At 38.5% G+C, this 18,273-nt stretch overlaps 2 protein-coding genes across 2 annotated transcripts in view; both read left to right on the plus strand.

Annotated features, from left to right (window-relative positions):
• The first annotated feature begins 1,108 nt into the window (after positions 1-1,108).
• LOC103034385 (myb/SANT-like DNA-binding domain-containing protein 2) lies at positions 1,109-7,636 on the plus strand. Its single transcript, XM_007231117.4, has 4 exons — positions 1,109-1,746; positions 3,357-3,612; positions 5,525-5,588; positions 6,057-7,636. Exons 1-4 carry the CDS (start codon positions 1,303-1,305, stop codon positions 6,913-6,915), a joined length of 1,623 nt encoding a protein of 540 aa, XP_007231179.3. The 5' UTR covers positions 1,109-1,302; the 3' UTR covers positions 6,916-7,636.
• A 5,172-nt stretch (positions 7,637-12,808) lies between these two features.
• Positions 12,809-18,273, plus strand: part of esama (endothelial cell adhesion molecule a) — a 74,003-nt gene continuing 68,538 nt past the window's right edge. The window contains exon 1 of the mRNA XM_007231119.4: positions 12,809-13,317. Coding sequence (XP_007231181.3) covers positions 13,248-13,317 — 70 coding nt within the window. The 5' untranslated portion in view covers positions 12,809-13,247. The remainder of the gene's footprint in view (positions 13,318-18,273) is intronic.

Here is an 18,273-nt window from a genome sequence, read left to right on the forward strand (position 1 = left end):
TTATTATTATACATAAATTTAGAAACTATTTGATGATAGTAGTGAAAAAATTACTGTACATTTAGAGTACATTAGTTGTCAGAAAGTTATAAGTCATTAGCTATTAGCTAGCTAGCTGTTGACATATTCTATTTTAGTAAGCTAAATCTACTGTTGTTAGCTAACTATTGTAATTAGCTTGGCTAAAAAAATCCTGTAAACCTCTAGATTTAGTAAATAACAGTAACCACGATTCTAACTTTATACACAGATTGTAATAATAATAATAATAATCAACCAAAATAATATATTGCAAACAATTTAACAAAATATACTTAAAGCTTTACAGAAAAAAAAACTCTTCAAAGAAAAAAAAGAAAAGAAAAAGAAAAAATAGCTTTATCAAAATATGGATTTTTTTCTTGTTTAAAAATAAGCTAACTAATTTGCTAAATAGCCTACCAATGTACTTAGCTAAGTAGTTATAACAAAACATAGTTAGCTAACTATAATAGAATATGTCGACAGCAAGCTATAGCTAATAATAATTACTTTAAGTAACTTTCTGACGTTTTATTAAAATGCTTCATTCAAACTCCCTCTGCTTAGTGCAATTGAGTCCACTTGTTTCAACACCCTGAAAACCTGACAGTTTGTGTGTGTGTGTGTGTGTGCGTGTGTGCGTGTGTGTGTGTGTGTCTGTGTGTGTGCGCGCGTGTGTATGTGTGTGACAAAATGAGTGTTTCGCTGCTAAAGTAAGTACTTCATACAAATTATTATAGTATTTACAAAGTTTCTTTATTTTATATTACAGGTGAATGGTTTGGCACATTTGGTAAATGTGATGTAGTGGCATAAAAACTAGTATTGCTCATGAAGTATTGAAGTAAAAATAAAAAACAATGATCAGCGGTTATCTAAAAGAAGACATTTAATTAATACTTCTAAACAATCATAAAATAAATTGATCATAAAAGAGGGGGTTGGCATAGGCTATGTTGCGCCTCAGAGGCTTAAACCATTGCTTATAGGTAAATAGAACTGTCATATTATTTCAGTGTTTCCTGAAACATTAAATATTATATATATTATATATTTTTTTTTTTAATTATTATTATTTTATGAAGGTGTGGATATGTGCATATGGTTCTCCTCAGTCCAGGTCCTCTATGTTCGGTTCTCTGATCAGTCAGTTGAGGATGGAGATGCTGAGATGCTGCTGGACCCATCCTCTTACTCGCCGGCGCTCGAGCGGGCGCGCTCCTACGTCACGCCCCTTTTCCCCTCCCCCCTCCCTCCCCTTAGCAACAGAGCGACAGCAAGATGGCGGCCCCCAGTAACGCGGAGCGCTCTCCCGAGCCCTCGGCGCCGCTGAAGGCCCCCAAAACCGAGGCTCCGTCGCCGGATTCGGAGGACCTGAGTGACGGCAACCCGTACCACTCCAACTCCTCCACGCCCAGCCGCTTCTCCCCGCTGAATGTGGGCGTGTCGGCGCCGGGGGCGGCAGGCCGGAGCGGCGCGGCCTCGGCTGCCTCTAACAGCTTCACGGTGTGCCGCGGAATGTCGTGGACGCCGTCCGAGACCAACGCGCTGATCGCCGTGTGGGGGAACGAGAGGCTGGCCGAGGCGCGGATGCAGCAGCTGGAGGTGGCGGGCACCGTGTTCTCCGGGAAAGCGCCCGGACCGGCCATGTACGAGCGGGTGTCCAGAGCCCTGGCGGAGCTGGGCTATGAGAGGACCCCGTCTCAGTGTCGAGAGAGGATGAAGGTGAAGCAGCTCTCTGCTCATAGGAGGAACATTATGTTCACAGTGGAGATTTCAGCACCAGGGCTTCTGTTTTAATTAGGCTCAGTTTAGACTATAAGTTAACTTATAGACACTGCCTGGCCAAAAAAAATGTTGCCACCTGGATTTAACTAAGCAAATGATGAATTAAGTGTTGCTGCAGTTGGTCAGGTCTAGGTTCAGAAACAGTATGTGCTGAAAGAATAAGATCAGCTGACTACCTGAATATACTGAATATAGAATATAGGTTATTCCATCAATTGATTTATTTCTTCCCTGATGGCACGGGCATATGGGCATATTCCAAGATGACAATGCCAGGATTCATCATGCTGGAATTGTGAAAGAGGAGTTCAAGGAGCATGAGACATGATTTTTTTAAACATGAATTGGCCACCAGAGCTTAACCCCATTGAGAATCTTTGGGATGTTCTGGAGAAGGCTTTGTGCAGCAGTCAGACTCTACCATCATCAATGCTGCAAGATCTTCGCACCGCAATCAAAGCTAAAGGCGGTACAACAAAATATAAGAGTGCGTGACCTTTTTGGTGGCCAGACTGTGTACAAGCTAGTGTAAATTCCAACACAAGACCATCTTGGAGCTGATTTCAGATGGTCTGAACTTGGTTTTGATGGTCAATGCTGGTCGTACAGGGAAAACATACCCAAAGATGGTTTGAGTGTAATGGTTTAGCTAGAGGCAGAACAATTTGCCTTCCTACCTTGTAATAATACTGTACTGGACCAGCATGGTCATGCTGATTAACTAGCTGTTTGGTTGTGTTGGTCAATCACTGTGGTGAGGCACACTAATCAGCCATCTTGGTTGTGCTGGTAGATCAGCAAAACTATAATAACCAAGTAAAAACATGGCTAAACTGATTGAACAGCTGGTTTGAGGGTTATGATTTAGCCAGACATAACAATTTGGCTCTCTAGTTGACCAGCATCATGACACTGCACTGACAATAGTAGACCAGCATGGACCAGCTGTGGTCAGGCACACTAATCAGACAGCTTGGCCATGCTGGTAGACCAGCTAAACCATCAAATTCAAATGAAAACATCCCAAACTGGTTGACCAGCTGGGTTAGGTTTGATAGTTTGTTTGGGCATAGTAGTTTGGTCTAACTTGTCATACTAGTGCATCAGAATGCTTGTCAACTTGCTGGTCAATCTGGTCATGTTTGTTACTGTTAACACTCCAAGGCTTATTACATAACTACAGGAACGGCTTTTTACACTGATTAGAAAGTGTTGACACTTATTGTTAAGGAGTTATTATGACCAGGCTGGTTGACCGTCTAAAGACATATCTTTTCCTGGATTTTAGACTGGATTTTTTAGTTGGGGTATGTAGTTGAAAAAGTTTTTTGGCACGTTCATTTTGTTTGCATTGACAAATGATCTGATATGAGTTGCTGTAATGTTTATATCTTGAATTTTTGCTTTACACAAGCATCATTTCATTATTACCACAACTGACAGTATGGTTGTGTTCGTATGAAGCACTCTATTGCTGCATAATTTGATGCCTTTAGATGCCTAAACTTGAACTTATATCATATCATATCATGATTGGTTGTTTTCAGACCCTGAGAAGATGCTACAGTCGCGTGAAGGAGCATGGTATCGGGAAACGAAAGAGCAGTTACTCCATCGAGCAGCTGGAGAAGGTGTTTGGGCAGGGTGGATGGGACTCCCAGAGCTGCCAGCCAGTCCTAATTAACAGCAGCGGCCTATATCAGGAGATGGAGTCTGATGGCAGTACGATGGAGGACTACCCTCAGGAGGACTGGTGCAACCAGGACCTGTCTGCGGTCTTCCAGGAGGGGGAGATAGAGGCCGGTAAGTGGGCACATATATGGTAGAGTGCATCTAAAGAATCGGACTGGTGTTGTTATTGTTACAAGTGTGCAGTTTAGCAGATACGTTCTAAACTGCAGAATAAGGGTTGCCTCTAGAGGGCAGAAGAGAGTCAGCAGAAGTGCAGGACACTATTTGACTGGGTGTCCACAATAATCCATACCTTCCCCACATACAGTATATGAACAAAAGCATTGGGACATACCTCTTTTTGAATTAATTAAATTCTGCAATTTCATTCAGTCCTTTTGCCACTGGTATATAAAATCAAGCATTTAGCCATGCAGTCTGCCTGTACAAACATTTGTGAACGAATGAATGAAATTCATTTCTTAAGAGCTCCCCTCTATTTTCCCTTATCACTGTAAGTGTGGTATTATAGAAAAGTGTAAGCATATAGGAGCCTTAGCAATTCAGGCACAAATTGCAGACCACCTGAAGTTACAGTGCTGGGTTGCCAAGTGCTGAGGCATGTAGTGTATAAAAGTCTCCTGCACTATGCTGACTCAATAACTGCAGAGTTCCAAACCTGCTGTTAGAGCTGCGAGTGTGAGGTGGGTTTGCTTCTCTAATATAATAAGTGAAAAGAGACTGTGCCAAACAAAAAAGATGAAAAGATGAAAAATGCTCAACAATTTTGTTACAGCAATTACCTAAGTGATTAACTAATCTCTCAGAGATATAAAGCATGTGTCAGTTCTGTCTGACACAGTTTTTCAGATGTCTCAAACCACACAGTGTTTCAAAAGTAGTTACTATTAGAATTGCATTTATTACTAGTGTTGCATCAGTAAATACTTGTGAGATGGAAAGCAGCCACAATATTGTTAAATGTTGTAGATTTAGCATGTAATTAGACATTAACGCCTTACAGGAACACATGTGGAATTATTTTGGAAGCAAAAAGTATAAACGAACGAGAATATGTTTTCTACTTTAGATTCTTATAAATAGCCACATTTAGCTTTGAGGACAGATTTGCACACTCTTGGCATTGTAATCTCAGCGTCTTCATGAGGAAGAGTCACCTCTAATAGTTTTCTCAGCATCTTGAAGGAGTTTCTGGAGGTGCTGAACAATAGCTGCTGCTTTTCCTTCGCCCTTTGAAGCTGCAGCTCATCCTAAATCACCATCTCAGTCGATCAGGTTTAGGTCAGGGGATTGTGGAAGAGAAACACTTTTTTTCACTAAATATTCACACATTTGTCCATTAATAGTTTCTACAGTCTAGAAAATAAAGTAAATAATGAAAACACTGAATGAGAAGGTGTGTCCAAACTTTTGACTGGTACGGCAAAACACACAAACCTTACATCTTTTTGTCATTAGTGTATCATGTGTCACCTTTGTATATAATATAATGTGGGTGTAACTATATCAGAATAAATGCAGAGCAAACCAGGACTGATATTATTATTTGATATTATTATTTGATATTATTATTGATTGGTTCAGACCAAGGAACCCAGACTAAAAGTATAAACACACCCTGTTTTTAATAAAAAGTAAGTACCATATCAATTAAACTAACTTAATTAGTGGGACAGAGCTATGGCTTGTTTATAATCATCATTGGGAAAGACCAGGTGATGCTTTATAAATATTCTGTCAGCTCCTCTAAGCAGATGCCTAGTACACTAAAAAAAATAACTTATGATCAGGTGATCTTTTCTTACAACATAATGAAAAGTTTTCAGATAGCTGTTTAGTTCATATTGTCATTAAGAATTGACAGTGAACATGGATGGTGAAGGTCAAGATGAGGTCTATAGAAAACCAAGAAAACTTTTCCAGAGGAGTACTCATAGGATTGCTCAGAGCACATGAATACATTTCTATCATTTACTGTAATTATTTTTTATAATTCACTGTTACTATTTTTTATCGTCCACAGAGGAGATTCAGCTTCCAAAGAATAGAGTTCTACAGTTAAGACCAGAGGCCTCTGAGCATTCCCAGTAAGTACATTTATTTCCCAGTGCTTGTTTACCCTTGTATGTATGAAAAACAGACACTAGGGGTGGGCAGTATTATGACACAATACCACATTATTTCTTCAGTAACAGTAAATGGTATTCAATTCAGGAATGTACTCCTGCTACAAAATAATTGTTAATGTTTTATTTAGTATCACAGTTTCAAACATTTTGTCCCATTAAAAAAATCTGTAAACATTCGCCTATTTTGTAAAAAAAACAAAAAACGAAAAGTCTGAATATAAAATGCAAAATGTAATATACCAAAGACATATCCCACAAAACTGTGCAGTAAAAAAGTGCAGAATATTTAGTGCAGCTGTAAAAGTAAAGAAGTATCACATTAAACATCAAATACAAAAGAGACGTATTTCAAGGCAGAATGATATTTTTGTGTACAATGTGATATGGTACACCCCTAACAGACACTGTTGTTTGATTTCCCTGCAGACGCCAAGACCTAATGCAGAACGTAGTGCGCATCCTGGAGTCCGTGGAGGTCAAATGGGAGCACTTCCAGACGTGGACGGATTTCTCACGTCTTCACCTCTCCAACAAGTTGGCCATCTTCGGCGTGGGCTACAACACTCGCTGGCGTGAGGAAATCCGCTACCACTATGCTGAGATCAGCTCTCAGGTTCCTCTGGGAAAACGGCTGAGGGAGTACTTCAACCCTGAAAAGACAGAGGGCAGGGTCATCATGACCAAAGTGCAGAAGATGAACTGGAAAAATGTATATTATAAGTTTTTGGACATCACGATTAGCGAAGCACGCTGCCTGGAGCTCCACATGGAAGTGGACTGGATCTATATTGCACAAACCAGCGCTTCAGGCTGCAGCAACGGCTCACAGTACCTCTTGCCAGGGGGCATACCGAAAACCTACGGTCTTTATGCTATCGGGTATGAGGAGAGGACAGGGACTAGCACCTCCAGCAGAGAAGACAACGGTTCCTCTTCTGGGGAAATAGAGACAGACCGTGGCGAGAAAAGGCGAAATAGGACATCAGCCAAAGTGACTTACTGCTACCTCGGCATAGCGGAGGACCGCACCCTGCAGCAGTGCCTGGTCCAGCACTTTCAAAGTTCAGGCAAACACTGCACTCGCGGTGAGCCCTCTGCCATCACCAGGTTCCTTCAGGAGAACTGCTCCGTCCGGCCCAAGGACGAGGACTCTTCTTCCAGCTTGCCAATGTACATTAAATTCATCGAGGTGGAGCTTGACTTTCTCTCTGCCGGGTCCTTGGTTGAATGTTTAGAAATCGCAATCGGGTATCCATTAAAGTTCAACAAGAAGGACAGCTTGTAACTGCTTGTTTTCCATTCACTTGGCCTAAAAGATGTACTTGACTAAAGTCTGTGTTGCACACCATATTGAAGAAATCTAGGCACCGGTCACCTCGTAATCTAGACTTTTCCGTCAGAAGAAAAGAACTGGTTAAAAACGTGTAGGATTTAGAAGCGGGCTGTTCAGTCTGGCTGTGTTTTCAGTCTAATTGACCAGACTGCAAATGTTCAGGAAGGCTGGTGTTTTTCCCTTGCAGTATTGCTTTATCAGGGAGTCTCGGGTCTCTTCAGGTTGAAATGAGGGAGAGAGGGGCAGACGCCCTCTCTGTTTTAAAACTGCCTTTATTTTTATCTATCCTACTACCAATGCATCAGAGGTTAAATGATACGAGTGTGTGTTGGGACAAGGGCACTTTTCAATTCCCATTAAAAACTGTGGGGAAGAAATAAACTATAAATATAAAGTTTATCGCTATAGAAGTCTATATATATAAATATTTAAGTATATTGATGTTGTCAAGCATTCCAGCATTTCCAAAAAATGCATTGAGAAGATGTTTTCAGAGTATCAGTATGTGTTTATATTTGTTTTTATTTGTGAACTCACGCAGTGTCTTTATGTATAATTGTTTCCAGATCACAGTATTGTTTACATGTTTGGGAGGAAAGCTAAATAAATGGGGCACTGTTCACTCATTTGCCATTTAAGAATTATATTAAAAGTGAATGTGTTTCTCAGATCATATTGTATTGTTTATTGTTTTATTCAGAAAGAAGTCAATGAAAAATGTCTGGTTGAAAATGACCAAAAAAGAAATATGCTTTTATTATTTATTAAATAAACCTAAAATATGATGTGAAAATACAGTCTCAAACCAGAAAAAATGGGACAGTATTAAAATGCAAATAAAAAACAACACAGTGTGTCTTTTAATTACTTTTACTGTTATTCTATTGCAGACAGTATCAACCCAAGAGATTTAATGGTTTGTCTTGTCAGCTTCATTAGTCAGATTAATTAGTTAACATACATCCATTCCTGCATTTTAGGCCTACAACACATTCCAGTAAAGCATTTAGCAGTTCACTTTATAATGTTGCCATTTCATTTCACAACAATTTTTTGTCACATTCTTACAGCAAACACGTCTTAAGGTCTGCAACAGTACGTTTTTTTTTTTTTTTTTTGGTTTAAAACTTGCTGCACATTTCCTAAGTTAGGGGCAGATTAGGGCTGCAGGCAGTCTCTATTCTTCTCCCCCCATGCCTTTGTTAAGTGTGGTTTTTGCTGATAACAGTATGGATGATCCATTTCTTTTAAAAAAGATTTGGAATACTGACCCCAATACACATTTTTCACTATGTGATGGTCCATCCAAGATGCCTCCAAGCCTTGAAAAGTGTATGCCACTTCAGGATGAGGCTAAAAAAAGGCTTCTGATTTTTTTAATTGTTTTAAGTTTTAAGTGCCATTTGTGGGTATGAAACTATATTGTTGTGCCATGGGTAAGTAATCTTTTGCCCAGGAGATTACATCAGCTAGAGTTACATGATGGTTTTTGATGCAGTGCTGTCTGAGGGAACCCAGATCACGGTTTTTCAGCTTAGGCTTCTAGAAAAGTTTAATAATATGCACTGTATTTACTGTAGAGGGAGAAATATACAAATCCCTTTTATTCTTTTTTTTTTTTTTGAAGACGATTGTTTTTAAACATTAAAAAAAAAAATCCATGCATTTCTTTACATACTGGAGATCTTCTATCCATCTTTGCTCCACAATGAATCAGAAGACTTCTGTGTATACTGCTCCTGTACTAAATCATGATTCTAATCACCTAAATTATTTGAAATTACATTATTATTTTTACCTTATTAGTAGTCTTAAATTGCCTCATCACAACTTTGTTGCAATGTGTTGCAGGACTGAAATGTAGGAATAAATGAATATTAATAAAATAAATTATGTTGGCTATATTAAACATTAATACTGTCTGCAATCATATAGAAGACAAAGGAAATGTAAGAAACACTGATGTTTTTGGGGTTTTTTTTCGCTGCATTTTCCATAATGTTCCAACAACTTCTGATTTATGGTTGTATAGCACATTGTTATGTCAGTGGTAATGAGAATTTAAAATTGAGATTAAAATGTTAGAGATGCTGATTTGCGATTCTATACCATGCATTCAGACAGTGTGAAACTAGAAATATATATATATATACATTTTAATTTATGTACAGAAAAAAGTAGACTAAATCTGTTTGTTTGTTTCAGTGTTAAAATTTGGGTTGTATTTAAATTACTATTTCCATATCTCCATTTCTATGCCTCATTTCTTTATTTTTTTTATCTCTATTGGTGATTCCCTTTAAATACTCCTCATAATACGACCAAGAGAGGGCAGCAGAAACCCAGAATCCCAGGAAGGAGTCCCTGTGAAAAAACTGCGTGTAATGTCACACAGCGGAGTAGTGAATTTAATAATTAATTAACTGTACATATGACCAGCTAAGGAACCGTGTAATGTATTAAATATACCTGTCAACTTGTCAGGAGGAGCTTCATGGACTACAGAAATGTATTAGTTTAATTGACCCCAAAAGGCCTGTAGAGCCCATGTTCTTTCATACCCATCATGTTTCAGTTGTGAATGGTGTATGTTTCTGGTCAGCCTAATGTTCTCCATGTATGTTTCACACACACGCTTGATGTAAAAACGATGACGTGAAGGCCTAGCAGACTGCAGACAAGAAATACGGGTACCGTTTTTCTTGCTTGTGTTGCTTTTACCACGTGCTAACAGAATGAATTATTAAAACTTGGAGTCTACTTTCCCTATTAAGTGTGCCACATGGAGCGTGAGGTAACTCTACTGCCTAAGAAATGTTTATAGCTCTGTGGGGAAACAGTCATAGGCAGAATTTTGCACTCCTTTTGATGAAATATATACCGCATTTTTTACACTATAAGACAAACTTAAAATCCTTTAATTTTCCCAAAAATCAGTGCACCTTTAATCCGGTGTGCCTTATGTATACATTTAGGACCACATATAAAAGTGATTTGAATCTGATTTTTAAAAAATCGGATTTGGCACTTTCACACAGCCATGAAAAAAATCAGATCTGAGCCACATTGAGCAAAAAATCAGTTGTGAGTGTCTTTTCCTTAGAATTATGCCATTATCTCACTGAAAGAGACTACAAAATATCGCCGTAATTCATTCTCAAATGAAAATAAAAAGAAACCAATAAATTCACCATTTTCTTACAAAAGGTTTTCTAAAATATGCAGAATATTTGGCTACGTGTTTCACTATGATGCTGCTTTAGCAAACTTGTGGAATGTATGTTGCTGCTACTTGCCTTCTCTCCCTATTTTTGTGTATTTATCTTGATATCTATTTTATTCAATCTTATTTATTTATTTTATTTTATTTTATCTTATATTATCTGTTTTAACAATTGTTCTTGGGTGTAAAGTGGCCCATGAGATCACAATTTCGTTCCACCTCATGTACCACATGTGACGTGAATTACAATAAAGTCTCACTGAATCCTACATTTGTAAGGAAAATAATTTATAAGAGCTCGTGGACTTCTTTGCTGTTTCTCGCCTTTCTTCCAATACTTTAGGTAGCTCTTTAGGTAGTGACTCTGACAGGCGCTAGCTGTGCTGCGCGGAGGCTGTTTCTCGCTGTATGATGCCTGGCAAACTCTGTTGGTAAAGATAAGTCAGACCTACAGGCAATTTTCACCCGCATATTGCTTCCTGTCACTCTCAGCTCGCCCTGCGTGTGTTGGTGAGCCGCTCTGAGGTGTAGAGTAGCCTGTATTTCAAAGCCGGGCTGAAGAGCTGGAGGAGGTATTACCCGTAAGACGGAGCTCATCCGCCGCTAATAACCGACCGCATCACACCGCATCAGCCTCAGCGCTGTCTCCACGGAAACCGGCCGGCCCGAGGCGGAGTAAAAAAAACACACACAGCCGGGAAAGGGGCGGAGCTTCCGTCGTGCGTGCGGCTCTACAACCAATGAAGAACCGAGCTGCCAGCCGTAAGTCCCGCCCACTGCCGTGCGCCTTTAAGCTCGGTGCTATCTTTCTGCTGGAGTATCCCTGAATATTTTACTGCTCTCTGTGTGCTAAAGGCTCCAGCACTGAGCTGATGAGGTCAGTCAGGTGTGTGAGAACAGGAGAGAACCTAAAGTGAACACATTTTCACCTGTTCTTCTCCAAATTAAAATTATGAAATGTATATTTTCGTTGGCCTATAGCAACTGATTACTTTCTGATTATATATCTATGTAAATATAACATGCATTGTTCATATATTGAATAAATTGTAAAAGTGCATAATATCATTTATTTGCAATCTAATATAAATAAAGAAGAAAGAAAAAAACAGACAAGCTTAAATTTGCCAGACCGCCAATGTCAGCATAGAATCAATACCGGCACTTCAACAATGGCAAATACCGTTTTATGTGACCCTGCCTGGAAAAGAATTAAATCCTTAGGGCCCTATTTTAGCAATCTATAGGTAGGCCGGTAACTACGCACCATGCAGCTTGATTTAGCGTTCGTCTTTGCTATTGTAACGATGGGAAAAGTATGCCTTGCACATCACAAAAGGCATGTACTAATTCTCTTAATTAATCAGGGGAGTGTTTTGAGCATATGGTGAAATAAAGCAATCAGCCTGTCACTATCCATTCCCTTTATGAGCCAGGCACGCTCTGACCTTGGCAGATAGGTATTTTAAAGGTGCAGTGCTTCTGCACTTCTCAGCAAAGGAAAAGGACCTGCTCGTTCATGCTGTAAAGGTGTGTGGGCAAGTCAGTTATGGGAACAGCTCTGTTATTTTATGTTGTATTCTGTTTATTGTTGTAAAAGTAAAAATTCGGTTTGTGCACTGCTGCATGTCCATTTGTGTGTGTAAAGATCATGGCTTTACACGCGCTCAGAGCATGGTGTGCTTGCATTGCCAAGATACCAAGAATGTCTGACGGTTGACTGTGGTCAGGGTTCAGATCAGTCAGTGGCGTTTTTGTTGCCAAGATAGCCATACACTAGAAATTTGTCTGAACACACCTCAGTTCCAGACCACCACGCTTATCAGCGTAGATATATTTGCAAGCACTTTGACAGGAAAATAGGGTGTAAGATAGGGCACGTATTCTCTGAGCCATATGGCATTGACCATGTATTTACCAGACTAGTTTTAGGTCGCTCACGTCTTTTGAGGGTGCGTTTGATGCGTTGTCATACACGGTAACTCTAAAGAACTTATCCTGTGCAACATATTTAAATCTTGAAAAAAAAGTTCTTGAAAATTTCACTTTATACCAGCTCTAACTCTTTACAACACAAGTGATGGTCTGAAGCAAAATAAGAGGCAAGAAATTCAAGTAATTAACTCTTGACAGGTTCAGGACACCTGTTAACTAAAACACATTGCAGGTGACTCTACCTCATAAAGCTGACTAAGAAAATCCAGCCAAGGTGTGCGCTTTGAGGAATCCAAAATATAAAATATATTCTGGTTTGTGTAACACCTTTTTTTTTGGTTTCCATGTGTTTTTCTTCAAAGTTTTGGATGAATTTAGTATTAATCTACAATGCAAAAAATATGTAAATAATGAAAAAAAAAACACTCAAATTTGGGTATGTTTAAATGTTTAAACGTTTGACTGACACTACAGATTAATAGATAGGTAGACAGGTGTAACATTTCTCAGTTAATGTAAATACTGTTTGAGTCCTGTTAACAATAATGTGAAACATTATTAGTATTCCGCCGGCTGCACTTGTAGATTGGCTGGTCTGTCGTTTTCACAAGCAGCCCTCCAATCCTTGCACGGGGAGGGGGCGGGGCTTCTATCAATACAGGTGGTGAAAGAAAGCGCACCGTGAGAGACCAGTGTCCAAGATCACCTGTAGGAGAGGAGGTGACGTGTCCGCGGCTGCACGGGGCGTTTCTAAAGCAGGTGTATCAGTCCGCTGAGCTTAACTGTACAGAGGGGGGGGTTACAGCAGCCGAGAGAGCTCAGCCTTAACTTTAACTGTAACCGGGAGCTTTCGGGGTCGAAGTGCAGCAGAAACTACGCTCTCTGATATCGCTCTCTCTGATAACGCTCTCTGATATCGCTCACTTTGTTCTGGCACTTGGGGAAGTTTCCCTCTCCGTCGGTCGTGTTTTAGGGGCCGTTTCCCGCGCTGAGGGTCTTCTGTGTTCCTGAAGAGGGTCGTGTTGTTTGAGGAGCAGCAGCAGCAGATAACGGGAGTGTTTGAGGACTCGCTGAGGGAGAAGCGCTGTGTGTCTGAGCGGGGAGAGAGAGTTCATACTGCTGAGGAATGGAGCTCCGGACCCGGGGGAAACTTGGCACCCTGCTGCCAGCTTTCACATTACTGTGCCTGCTCTCAGGTAGGTCAGCCTGGTCACAGAGTTTCTGAGGATGGTGTTTACCACTTTCTGAGCGTGCGTTTCTTTCACAGTCTAGGATTTTTAGAAGACCTAGTTACTTATACGCTACTTATTTACTACAACCTGCCTTTTTATATACAATTGACTGTTTCAACCTCATTTTTAAGGGGCTTTATGAGGACAAATTAGTTTGTTAAGAATGCTAAACACCAATTAAATCCACACATAGCCAGTTAAAATTGCTAAATTGATTTTCTATGTGCTTCTGCTGTGTTGAAGTAGCTTGAATAGGTTAAATATCTATGTTGTCAGGGTTTTTTTTAGGCTTTTCATGGTTTTAAAGGTTACCGAAATCTCACTGTCTAATAAAACTTGATAAAATATCTAAAGGAGAAAGATTTTAATCTTTTAAAACTTTTTGTGTAGGGAATGCTTATAATTACATTCTGTTTTCATGTGGGCTTTATGAGGACAAGGTAATTGGTTGAGAATAGTAAGAACTTATTAAATCCACCGTTAGCCTATTAAAATACCTGTTAATTCAAGACTTACAGGACAAGAATTTTACTAAAACACGTCTGTGTTCCCCTGTTGTAAATGGGCTTTTTGGTGTTTTAAAGTAGCTCCCAGATTTTTTTAGATGTTGAAGAGAGCCTATTAGACATCTGTGGTTGAAGTTTTGATTTGAGGATGAATACTGACAGCATCATTTTGCTTGGATTCATCTCACTGTCTAATGTCAAAATCTTTAGCTTCTTGGGTACTTTTAATAAACCCTCTAAAATATAAGCTGTGTTTGAGGTTTTTGAGGATTTGCATGGTTTAAAAGTTACACAGATCTCATTGTCTAATAAAACTTGATAAAAATGTCTGAGATAGTTTTGAGCTAGAACCATTTAATCATTTTTGTCTTCTCCTTCTTTTTTTAAGGAACCCTTTAACATACAGTATCCACTACAGTCTGTTTTCACTGTGGGCTTTATGAAGACGAGTTAGCTGGTTGATAATAGTGAGCATTTATTAAATTAACACTTAGCCTATTAATTCATTCCAGTTAATTCATGACTTACAAGACATGTTATGCTTTAAATGTTAAAATTGTATTAATACACGTCGGTGGGACCCTGCTATTATGAACCAAAATGGTCTGTTGTGTATTAAAGAGAAAATGATAGACATCTGTGGTTGAAGTTTTGATTTATGGGGATGAATACAGATCATTGTTTTGCTTAGGTTTACAGTGTTGCATAGTTTTTAGTGTTTAATGTCTAATAATAAGAACATAGAATATAAAGTTTTTTGCTGCATGTGTACTTTTAATTAGCCTTCTAATATATAAGCCGCTATAGGTTTTCAGCATGTGCTTTATCAGGACAAGTTGGTTGATGGAGAATGGGCAGCTCAACCCATATATTTGGTAAAACAAAAAGCTAAATTTATGGCTTAAAACAGGTATATTTGATTCTCTTATTATGAAATGAAGAAGGTTTTTGTGTATTAAAGTAGCACTCAGATTTTATGTTGGTTAAAAATATTGAGTTTTTGAGGTTTGTGGTTTTATTCTTCTTATGGGGATTGCAGTCATTGTTTTGCTTGATTTGCTTGTTTTGCTTGATTTGCTTGTTTTGCTTTATTTGGCAAATGTCACATGCATCTAATTTTCTATTACACAGTAATTATCTTGTATTTACTTGGTAAAATCTCAGATAAAGTTATGTATATGCTAGAACCATGTTTACATTAATTTTAGTCTTGTTTATATGTATCCTAATGTGGCAGCATATACCAATCGACCATTACATTAAAACCACCTGTCTATTGAGTGGGGCCCCCTTCAGCAGATTTGACTTGTCAAGGCATGGACTGTACAAGTCCTCTGAAGGCGCCCTGTGGTATCTGGCACCAAGCTGTTAGCAGCAAATCCCATTAGTTCTGTAAGTTGTGAAGTGGATTCTCCATAGATCACATCATTGAGCCTTGGGTGTCAATGATTTCATAAATGAAATAGCCTAAATCTATTTTTGTCTTGATTTTCAAAGAAAAAGCCATTACACAACCACAATTACTGTTCAAAAATATATATTCAAAACTGAACATTTTAACATCCCAGCAGACATACCAGCATAGCACAGTATGGCTTAAATATATTAGTTATTAGTTAAGTCTTTTCACTTTTTCTTACAAACATCAAAAAAATTATGCTTCTTATGTTAATACAGACTACATAAACTGACTATTCACTTTCTGATCTAAAGGATAGTCATTGTTCTTCACTTCACATGTCAGTGATACTAATACTATGGCTGGTTGCTTTATATAAAACCATGCTGTGAAAAAAAACGTTTTTATTGGTCTATTCATCATGACATTTTGCCACAATGTTGAAAAATTTCACAAAATTTCTCAAGTACATATACTGCATATTAATACTTTTACATAGGTTTAACTCCATTTCAGATATACCTTTAGGTATATATTTAGGTCGTTATACGTTTAGATTATGTCATGTGAAACGAGGTAATCACAAGCTGCTGTACACCTTTTCACTCTGAACCAAAAGTGTTACACCTGTGTTTTCCCATATATAAAGAAGAGAACTGTGTCACTCCCTGACTTTCTGGTAGTGTGTGTGAGGTGTGTGCCCTCATGGGAAATCTGTTACCAAAATACGTCTGTGTGCAGATAACCACAACTCCGTTCCACACTTGGTTTCATAAAGGTGTGGGGAAAAAAAGTACCTTAAAAAGCCATCTATAAGGTTTGGGCCATTAAAAGTGACTGTTGAGAGCTGTTACACTCTGGGTCCTGGGCTATTGTTCATTCTTCTGAGCTCAGACAGAATGAGTAGTGTGTATTTAGTAAGAGAGAAGTTATGTCTAATGGTCTGACCTTGGCTGCAGTTGTGGACTGACGCACAATCACACTCACAAACACTGCAAGTTTGCAGGTGTGTCCTCCCATGCAGTGCTCTGTTTTGGTAGAGGAAACGAGGAGAGAATAGCGTCTTGTGAATCAGGGGGAAGGTAGCACAGCGTTGCCATGATGAATGTTCTGGTACAGGAAATTGGGGGATAAGTGGTTGCCTATTTTTGATAACAAGATGAAGTCATGGCTTTTCAGTAACAACGAGAGGGAGGGAAAGCCTGACATTTATTGTTTTTTGTTGTTGTTTTATTTGTACAGCATTATTTCAGTATATTTTTGGTAAAAACTGCTTCCAATATTAAAACTCTAGACCTTATCTTTAACATGTATAGAAAAAATATATTATAACAAAGTAATTCACAAAAAAAGAGGCTTTTTTGGAACTTATGTGAATATTTAGCTTATATTTGTAAGTGATTACAATATTAGAGGGAAAGAATAGGTTTGTACAATAGAAAGTACACACTAGTACCCCGTTGGATCAAATATATGAGATATCAGAGATATGGTTGGGAATGGAGGCATACAGATTCTGTATGGCATCCTGAAGCATATTTGCTCACAGATGTTGCAGCTAACCCGAATATCCTGTACACTTGTAGGAAGGGCTGGGTATTATTTTAAAAGTTTAGATACCGGTACAGATACTTTTTTTTTCAATACCCTTTTCTAAATTCCAAAAAATACAAAAAGCGATGATCATTCTCACACAACGGATTTATTTAACAGCCTACATGAGTAATCTCATTCTCATATTGTAATCATGAGAGGCTACCATACTTTTGGTTCTTGTGGGAACAAACAATAAGCATTTTTGTGGTGCTTTATTAAGAATAAAAACAAGTTATTTTTTAAGAAATATCAGCATTAGATTGGCAAAATTAAATTATATTTTGCCAATCTAATGCTGATAAATTTATGATTAGAGTAGTTCTACTGAGATAAATGTTTAACTAAAATTGCACTGCTGAGGCAAATACTGTATATGACTAGAGCAGCACTTCTAACATAAATTCATTATTAGAACAACACTGCTGAGGTAAATGTGTTGTGCTTTATTGGTATCTCAACAATTTCATTAAAATGTTTGTTAAAGGGCACATAACAGGTTTTAAATTGTAAATTATATTTATATTAGTGATGTCAATCATTTAAAAATGAATTTTTTAAATGCTGGAATTTCACAGTATTATTGTGAGGGAGACAGTAGAAATAGTGTAGTGTGCTTTACTATTATATTATACTGTATTATAATATTTCAGGGTAGAGAGAGAGAGAGAGAGAGAGAGAGAGAGTGGGAGTGCCTGAGAGATTTCAGCAGAGCAGCAGTGTGTGGACAATGTTTCATGCAAAGTATTGAAAACAGGCAACAAATATTTTTAGACCTTTTGGTACTCTGTTGTATCAAGACATTTCAGTCGGTGCCATTTTGATATTGACTTTTGATATCCAGCCCTACTTGTAGGTTGCTAACGCTTTTTTCCCATAAATACTCAGTTTGTGATAAATCTTACGACTGGCTATGACAAGGAAATGGCGCAATCTGGCAGAGACATTCCTGGAAATCTGTGCTGTGTGTGGGTGAGCATTACCCTGCTGAAAAATGCCCAGTTGGAAGCCTTGCAATTAGAGGCAACATGTAGCCGCAGGATTTCACGCACATATTTTTGAGCTAGACCATCCCACTTCTCTCAGTCCATTGATGTGCCACCTTTTACAGTCTTTCAACTGAGAAAAAAGTATTTGAGTGCAACATAAAGGCACAGTAGAATGGTACAACAACCAGCATGCAAGCAGTTCTCTTTGATAGTCTTCTTGGTCTTCTAGATTCCATGTGCCTTCCTGTACCAAATAACTCAAAACACACACTTACTGTATAAGAGTAACCACTAGGCAGTAGTTGAAGCTACAGAAATAGACAGAAATAATGCTTTTAGATATTTTAAAGGCCTTTAAAATGACCTCACGTTGCAAATGATAAATATGAAATTGTTTTGTGGTGATATGCAGATGGCTGAATGATAAATTCAA

The sequence above is a fragment of the Astyanax mexicanus genome, chromosome 20 (assembly GCF_023375975.1).
Source record: "Astyanax mexicanus isolate ESR-SI-001 chromosome 20, AstMex3_surface, whole genome shotgun sequence".
Taxonomy (NCBI): domain Eukaryota; kingdom Metazoa; phylum Chordata; class Actinopteri; order Characiformes; family Acestrorhamphidae; genus Astyanax; species Astyanax mexicanus.

What these genes read in the sequence shown, in the direction of transcription:
- LOC103034385 (XM_007231117.4), top strand. Translation starts at nt 1,303, where the DNA reads ATGGCGGCCCCCAGTAACGCGGAGCGCTCTCCCGAGCCCTCGGCGCCG. An exon ending in GGAGGGGGAGATAGAGGCCG is followed by an intron (nt 3,613 to 5,524) that starts GTAAGTGGGCAC and finishes TATCGTCCACAG; the next exon opens with AGGAGATTCAGCTTCCAAAG. An exon ending in GAGGCCTCTGAGCATTCCCA is followed by an intron (nt 5,589 to 6,056) that starts GTAAGTACATTT and finishes ATTTCCCTGCAG; the next exon opens with ACGCCAAGACCTAATGCAGA.